Source organism: Penaeus monodon, chromosome 6, assembly GCF_015228065.2.
Source record: "Penaeus monodon isolate SGIC_2016 chromosome 6, NSTDA_Pmon_1, whole genome shotgun sequence".
Taxonomy (NCBI): domain Eukaryota; kingdom Metazoa; phylum Arthropoda; class Malacostraca; order Decapoda; family Penaeidae; genus Penaeus; species Penaeus monodon.
In genome coordinates, this window is record NC_051391.1 from 31,246,826 (window position 1) to 31,256,825 (window position 10,000).

Genomic DNA, 10,000 nt, shown 5'->3' on the forward strand with positions numbered 1-10,000 from the left:
TATTTGCAAGATAAAAGCGAGCAAGAGCATGTGTACATGTGTTGTTTGTTTAAAGTGACATTGCTATATAGTTTAATCATGTATATTTATGCCTGTGTCTGTCTGTACTTTAAATCCTGAAGGGTGAACAATAGCACATCAGAAAAAAGCACACAAAGATAACATGTTTGTAATGCAAAATTGTACATGTCGACTGTAAAATATCAGAGCCAATTTGTTTTATCACCAATTTTATATAAAATATTCACTGATGCTCATGGCTGTAACAAAATCTTGCTCCCTTCAGCGGACATGCTACAATTACATACTGAAGTGCTTGACTGCAGATAAATAAACAAATTGACTGATCAGTGAGTAACTACAGATATAAAATGGATCTCACTCTACATTCATAAATACTGATACGAATACTATATCTTGGTAAAGCTATATTATGTCAGACATAAAAAATATCCTGTAAGTGTATCTAAGAAATATAACATGACAAAAAAGAATAATAACCTTGAAAAAGGAGGGCAGGGAGAGAGAAAGAGAGACAAAAGCAGACATAAACTTAGAGCAAGAAGCAGGGGCAGACAAATCAAAGAATGAGAAGCAAAGCCAGAAGAGGAAATAAAGACAGAGCAACTGAAAGAGACAAGAGACAGACAGAGAAAGATGAACTGCCAAAAGAAGAGCTTTCCAAAGAGAACTTAATCCTTTGAGAAGATCTACAAGTGAGCAAGTGAGTCCCCGCCAAAGACAGAACATTGGCCTTGAAAACCTAACATTTCAACAAACTACAGTGACAAGTTATCATTATGCCTTGTACAGTATATCGTAGTGGCCCGGCCGATACAGGAGGTGGATGATGGGGTCCTTGTCCTCTGGGAAGTCGTGCGAGAGGACCGTGGCTCCCTCGCCCCGGTCCAGGTACATCACTCTCACCCCCACTCCCAAGGCAGACGTCAAGGCAACTATGTGAAGATGGTCGCACTCTCGGTACATTGGCTCAACTTCCTGTCGGACAGAGGGGAAGCAGAGGGAATGTAGTTCAAGTGGAGTTTCCTAGTAGCTTTATACTTTAACAGTAGTCATCTACTTGAACAAGAATATTTTTATAAAGAAGAAAATATGTGATTACTGCAATAAATAAATAAATGACTAAATAAATAAATAACTAATTATATATATATATATATATATCTAAAGATATATATTATATATATATTATTAACATATATATATATATATATATAGATTCTATATATAGATAATATATATATAATATATATATATTATAATATAATATATATATATATATATATATATATATATATATATATATATACTAATATAAATTTATATATTATATATATATATATATATATATATATATATATATATAAATATATTATATATATATATATAAATATTAACATATATATATTATAATATATATATAATCTATTTAGATCTATATATATAAATATATATATAGATATATCTATATATTAATATATCTTATATCTAATATCAATATATACTAATATATATCATATATATATATTATTCTATAATATATTATATATCTCTCTTTATATATTTAAATTATAATTAATATATATATTTATATCTATATATCCTATATATATATATATATATACATTCTATATATCTATATATAATATCTATATATATAACATATTATTATATATCTATATCTGATATATATACTTTATAATATTTCTATATATATAGATAATATTTATATATATATATATCTATAACATTATATATATATATATATATCTATATATATAATATCTATATCTATATATAATGTATAAATATATATATATATATATATCTATATCCTTATAATATACTGTACTATATATATCTCTATATTATATATATACTATATATATATATATATCTATATATCTATATATATCATTATATATATGTATATATGTATGTAATCTATGTATGTACTCTACTATAATTATACATAGAATAATATCTAATCGCTATCTATATATTATATAAATATAATATCATATATATTATATATATATATCTAAAATATATATACTTATCCATATATATATATATATATATCTATATATATCTATATATATATATATATATATATCTATATTATATTTAATCTATCTATATATATCCTATATATATACTATATATATCTATCATATATATATATATATCTATATCTAAATATATTATATCATATATAATATCACTATCTAACTATATATATATCTCTAATATATTATATATATAATTATATATATCTATATAATATATAATATCTATAATATATCTCTCTCTATATATATCTTCTATCTAATATATATCTCATATATATATATAATATATTATATCTTATATATATATATATATATATATAATATATATATATCTATCTATATAATCATGTCCTATATCTAATCTATATATTTATATATATATATATATACTCTATATAGATATATCCTATATCGTATATATATAATCATCTCTCCTATATATATATTATATATATAATTATAATGTCTCTCTTATATTATAATTTAACCTAATATATTCCCTACATATATTACATATATATATATATATATCTACTATCTCTATATATATACTTATATATCATATAGCTATACTATCTATATTATATTACATATATCTTATATCTATATCTATATACTATCTTCGTATCTAGATATATTTTATATATATATTTTCTATATTATATATAATATATCTATCTATAATTTCTATTATATCTATTATATATATATCTTATATATCTATATATATATATATATATTATAGATACTAATATATATATATTCTCATCTCTCTATATAATCTATATATCTATATCTAATATATATATATCTATTATCTATATATAGATATAATATAATCTATATCTCTCTCCTCTAGATATATATATTATATATCCATATAATATATATATATATATACTCTCTATTATATCTATATATATATATATATATATATATCTATCATACTATATACTGTTATATATATTATAGTATATAATGTTCTATCTATTATCTCATCTCATATATCTATTCTATATTCTATATATATATACTATAGCATACTTCCATCTATCTCTATCTATATATTACATATATATATATATATATAGTCTATATATATACTATATATATCTATATATATTTACATATATCTAATATTACTATATGATATCGTATATATATTATTCTACTATATACATATAATCTCTCATCATCTATCTCTATCATTCTCTCTATATCTATATATATATCTCTATATATATATAATATATCTATATCTATCTCTCTCTATATCTATCATATCTTAATATATCACTATCTATCTCTCTCTATCTCTATCTCTAGATATATATCATCTCGCCTATCTCTCTACTCTATACTGACTATATGTCCCTCTACACTCCTGTCTAATCTATATACATATTAGGTATCTCTATACATTTATATATAGATTTATCATTATTATTATTATTAATATTATTATTATTTTATTATTGTTATCATTATCATTTTTATTGTTATCATTATTATTATTATTATATACATATATATATACATTATTTATATATATAAATGTATATATATATATAATATATATATATGTATTCAAATCTATATATAGATATATATATAATATATATATATATATATGTATATATATATCTATATATATATATATAGATATAGATATACAATAAATAAATGTTATATATATATATAACATATATATGTATATATAAATATTATCTATATCTATCTAATATATCTATATCTATATCATATCTATATCATATCTATATCTAGTATATATCTATATATATTATTAGATATATATATAGTATCATCTATATATATATGTTTATTATATGTATATTATATTTAAATATTTTACATAAATATATGTATAATATATATATATATATATAAATATATACAAATATAATATATATATAATATATTATATATATATAGATATATAATAATATAACACCAAATATAATTAAATATATGTATACATATATCTTATATATATATATCTCTATATATATATCTATAATTTTATATATATATATATATATATCCATATTATTATTTCTATATAAATATAAATAAATAACTATATATATATATATATATATATATCTATATATATTATTATAACTAAATATCATAACATAAATATATATATACCTATATATAATCTCATCATATAGATTATATCTTATATATATATATATCTATATATATATGATATATATATATAATATATATATTATATATATATATTCTATATATATAATACTATATACATACGTCTATAATAATAATATGTAAATATCCATATATATATGTGTCTAATATATAATATATATTATACTTACTTATTATATAATCTATATATATAATTACCTTATATATATATATAGATCTATATAGTATATGCGTGGCTCTGTATATAGTGGAGAGTACTGTATATATATATATATATATATATATAAGTATTAGTGGGTCGATCTATTGTGGTGAGTGTGTGCGTGCGTGGCATCTGTGTGGGGGTGCGTGGTTGGCGAGGTTGGGGGTGTGTGCTGGTGCGTGTGCTTGTGTGTGTTGGTGCGTGTGTGTGTGCTGGTGCGTGTACGTGTGTTGGTGCATGTGTGTGCGTGTTGGTACGTGTGTGTGTGTGTTGGTGCGTGTGTGTATATGTTTGGTCTACTGCAAACAATGACTGCAGTAGAAAAGTGTATTTCAAACATGTGTATCATATGTGTATAGTTTGATGTAATATAGATTATCAATAATTTCATCAGAGAGAGTGTCACAGACAGACAGGCAGAGTAGAGAAACAGAGATAGAAACAAACAGACGGAGGCAGAGAGATTAAGACAGACATACACAGATAAAAAAAGATAGACAGGTAGACAGAATGAAAGAGCTGAGAGAGAGATGGGTAGAGATACACAGATAGATAGAGACAGACAGACAGGCAAACAGAGAGACAGAGAGATAGATAGAGATAAAGAGACAGACAGATGGGCAAAGAGTGAGAGAGATGTGACATTAAACATAGAGATAGATAGAAAAAAAGAGACCGATAGCTAGAAAAAGAGAGATAGACAAAGGCAAAGAGAAATTGTCCAATTACGCATTTATCAGATGCTTTGTAAATTTAAACTTTCATTTATGGCACAAGCACTGATATCTTATGATTGTAGTGCACTGACAAGAACATATCAATGCTTATGAAATAGATAAAAAGTTTAAACAAACATGACAAAGCGTTTTTAGGCAAATGGTCTGAGACCATCTTTGGACAAGCATGCCCTCATATACAAATTTATTTACTAAACAATCTTATTACCTGTTTACAGAATTCTTCTACTGTTCTGCCCCCTTCAATAAAACAACTAAAGAATTCAGCATTCTTCTGAAGGTGAGCAGATATAAGGAGACGAAGATACACCACCAGGTAGTCTGAAGTGCCAGCATCATTACACACAGCTTCTACACGCTCGACACTTCCGCTGCCTTCCAAGTCGCTCACAACCTCCATGAACTGAAGAATAAGTAAGCAAAATTAAAAAAAGTACACATCTGTCAACAATCCTTCAATAAAAAAAGGTGATATTAGATCTTAGGTAGATGAAGAACAACTGCACATTCTTAAAGACAGAAACTAATTTTCAAAAACACTTCTTCAAATACTCCATATCATCTAAGGAAGTATGAACTTTTGTCAGTTATGAAACAACAAGTTATATGTTCCACAGTTAATTTGATGGCAAAACCAACAATACATAAAAGGATGTAAAATCAGTAACTCTAAATGAGTAAATAACATGTGGAAATAATAATACATATGCATAAATACATCAACAACAATAAAAAATGCTGTATCTCTATTTCTCTCTCTCTCTCTCTCTCTCTCTCTCTCTCTCTCTCTCTCTCTCTCTCTCCCCTCTCTCTCTCTCTTGCCCCTCTCTCTCACTCTCTCTCTCTCTCCTCTCGCTCTCCTCTCCGTCTCCTCCGCTCTCTCTCTCCTCTCTCTCTCTCTCCTCTCTTCGCTCTCTCTCTCTATATATATATATATATATATATATATATATATATATATACATTACATATCATATACATATACATATCATATATATATATATATATATATTATATATATATATATTATATATATAGTATATATATATGTATATAATATTATATATATATATATATATATATATATATATATATATATATATATATATATATATAAAATATACAAGTGTACATACTTGGTTTATTGAAATAACAAAAAGTCAAGATATACAGCTCATCTATAGATCACCTATATATACACACTATATTTATTTTGTATGACAGGATAAAATACCTTTATTTATGCCATCCTTTACTATTTATCTTGCATTCCTAGTATTTCCAATCGATAGCAATATATCAATACCCTATCAATACACCATCGGTCCACCATAGGAAAGCTACATGTGCAAGTTCAAGTTTCCTGTTAAAATTGCTTATATCTGAATTTGTTCTTGAATTAAGAATTTTTCTTACTGACTTAATCCAAAAATTATTTCTTCTGACCTGAATGACATGGTAGGCTATAGTTAACCCTATTTGCCACTGAACTTATTTGTAACCTGCTTCTATGCATTACACGGTCTTTCTGGTTGACCCCTGTGACCTGGCCTTTAGGGTTTCCTGTGTTACCCATATTCCTTAGGTGTATATGTTCTTGTTTGATATGTGTTGTGAGTGTTGTAGTGATATCATGAGCATTAACAAACTAGCTCTTTGAAGTTGTGACACAGTGATGATGAAAAATTTTGTAAACATGTCATTCTCATAGAGGCCACTATCAGGATTTAATTCTATTAAAGGAAATGATATTGAATCTAGTGACAATTCTGCATGAATAGATTATTAAACTGCAAATAAACTTGTGGCATGAATAGAAGAACTGCATATAAAGTTTTGACTTAAAACCAATGACAAAAGAAATACTAAAGTGAAAGACAAGAATTGCATGTACAGATAATCAGTGAATAAAACATCTAGATCAATAGTTGTTTCAACATAATGAGCTATTATTATCTGAGGGTGCTGCAAGGTGCAAGTTGAAGGGTGGTGTATGGGGGAGTTCAACAATGTTTTTGAAGATGTTGACAATGCAGCAACATTTACATGGCCTGATACCTTCACTCCAACGGATGACACAACCTTCCTTGTACACCTTACCAATATGCAGGAATTATTTTGACTCAGCATCTAGACATGGAGTAATGAAACAAGATATTGCTGGAGGTTTGTTCCAGATGATATTAGATGGCTAGCACATTTTCTGTCCATTTTTGCATGTGTGTTTGATGATAGAGATCGCCATTGATAATTTAGAGAAAATTAAAGATAAAGAAATGCCAACAAAAGCAAAATCTGATATTCAGGATAATACTCTCAAAGGGACCTCAGAGAAAATGTAATTGCTAAAAGTATTTATGAATTTTCCAAAGATCACTTATCATGTTGAAGAAAAGCCATGATAACCACAGGGAAAATATTATATGACACCACAGTAGAGCTGAAGTAGTCTATGTCTTAGTCCAATACCACTGGGAAAATGTGATGTCCACTGTACTATTGAACTACACATAGATGGCTCCACAAGTGCTCGGCCACCAAGGAGTCAATTGGTAGTCTATGTGACCTGATATGATTTCTCCCTTCTTTGAGCTTTTGGAAAGGAAAGAAAGAAAGAAAGAAAGAAAGAAAGAAAAAAAGAAAAAAGAAAGAAAGAAAAAAGAAAAAGGAAAGAAAGAAAGGGGAAAAAAAAAAAAAAAATTAAAGTTAACCGCATGCCACCGGGGAAAATACATAAAAAATTGGGAAAATGCTGTGCCCATTTATTTATTATCTATTGTGAGTGTGTGTGTGTTTGTGTGTGTGTGTGTGAGAAATGTCTCTGCACATTCATGGCTCTGCTAGTGCTTAGCCACAAAGGAGTCAATTAGTAGAGCTTGTGACCTTACCTAATTTCTCCTTTCCTTGAATTGGTGGGAAAAACATATTTTTACTAATGCTATGAATATTGATAGTGTTATTTTTTATTATAACATTATAATTACTATAATGTTATAAACATTAGTAACAGCAAAATAAGATAATGTAAAATATTTTTGTAAATCAAGGTAAAGGGTGAACGGACAAGACAAGCAGTACTCGTAATTCACTCATAGGTGACTTAGTACAAGTGTAGCCATCTTTATGTAAAAACAATTAATGAAATACACTCACAGTGGGCACGGCATGTATGTATATGCCATGCCCGTCGGAAATGGGTAAATATCAATACTGTATTATTATTGTGAACATTATCATTATTAGTGTTATATAAAATACTAATAAAAATACAAAACCAAATATAATACTTCCAAAAATCAAGGAAAACAGTAAGCAGGTGAGATAGGTAGGATTAGTAATTGATTCAATGGTGACTAAGAACTTGCAGAGGTATCTATATGTAAATAAAGTTAAAAACTAAACTCATTGTGGGCATGGGATGTATGTACATGCCATCCCCAGCAGCACTGGGTCAAGCTTGTCTATGGTGATCAGTACTTTGCTTGCCAATCCTGTTTCCCAGTCTTGGTGAGAGGTAGTGACCGTAAATGGGATTACAATCCAGCACAATATGCAAAGAGAGTCAAGTTCATGTTCTCTATGGATGAACTGAACAAACTGAACAGCCACAAGCTTGAATTAATTCTTAATTTTGCTGCAAGAAAATTCACTTCTCCTATGTTTCAACATCTGAAGTTAAAATTACTGAAATGCACTAATATAAACATACAAAAGTACATGCATGCACACAAACACACAAATAATCTCTGTCACTAAATCTTACTGCTTGAAAATCTCCTCTATTCATACAAAATCGGAACCAAGAAACTTGCCATATCATGAAAATCCTCCGTTGTGAATTTTGGAAATCCCATCTCAAAAAGTTCCTCCTTGCTGCCTTCTAGGTATTTCTTGAATCTGAAATATAAATGCGTTCTAAAAAGAAGGTTCAAACGGGGGAAACACACATCAACAAATAAAAATGCAGATAAGCACAAACACTCACAGAAATCAACAAAGTGGAAGATATGAACAGAAATTTACTGTGTACAATTCCGGAGAGAGAAAACAATGAAAATAAATGTGGGGAACTTATAAGCATTCCACTTCACTCTAAAGAAACAAACAGATACACAATAAATCACAATATAATTGACTAGTGCAAACAGTTTTTCAACAATTGCTCACACAAAAAGATGATAAAAAAAAAGGAGTAGGAGAAGGAACAGGAAAAGGAGATGAAAGAGAAAGAGGAAAGGAAGACAAAAGCAACAGAAGAAGATGAAGGAAAATCTAAAAGGCAGGAGAGACTCCTTCCCCTTATTAATGAATGGCCTCTACCCTACGGGTGACAATGCTGGTTACCTGGACAATTCCTCCCTGTGATGGATACAGTATTCAAGGTATGCAAAGATAAACCCCCTTAGAAAACAGTTCCCATCTGGTCTGGTGCGGCGGACATTGGAGAACTTGGGCATTAGAGTCACAACCTGTTTGTGTTACACAAGAAAAGCCATGACTTAGAAAAAAGCAGGTTTTTACACTTCTGCTATAAAAAATTGGAAAGAAAGAATGAAAGAAAAAATATATATACATAAATATATTTAAATATTATTCACATTTCTGTATAATGCATTTTATACTATTCTCATAACCTTTTCCTCATTAACTGCAAATTTTTAAAGTGGTCTTCCAGTTACTGTCTAACCCACACTACCTAAAAAGCTCACCTTGCTTGAGTACACTGGGTCATGTGAGTATTCTTTCTCCAGCGATGATAAACTCTCTAAAGTTCC

At 27.4% G+C, this 10,000-nt stretch overlaps 1 protein-coding gene across 1 annotated transcript in view; it reads right to left on the reverse strand.

The window, feature by feature from the left end:
- Positions 1–10,000, reverse strand: part of LOC119574391 (ubiquitin thioesterase otubain-like) — a 20,639-nt gene that overhangs the window by 215 nt on the left and 10,424 nt on the right. Inside the window, exons 3-7 of the mRNA XM_037921610.1 lie at positions 9,935–10,000; positions 9,570–9,694; positions 9,038–9,122; positions 5,434–5,628; positions 1–999 (exon numbers count right to left, since the gene is read on the reverse strand). The exon at positions 1–999 is cut by the window's left edge and continues 215 nt beyond it; the exon at positions 9,935–10,000 is cut by the window's right edge and continues 24 nt beyond it. Coding sequence (XP_037777538.1) covers positions 799–999; positions 5,434–5,628; positions 9,038–9,122; positions 9,570–9,694; positions 9,935–10,000 — 672 coding nt within the window. The 3' untranslated portion in view covers positions 1–798. The remainder of the gene's footprint in view (positions 1,000–5,433; positions 5,629–9,037; positions 9,123–9,569; positions 9,695–9,934) is intronic.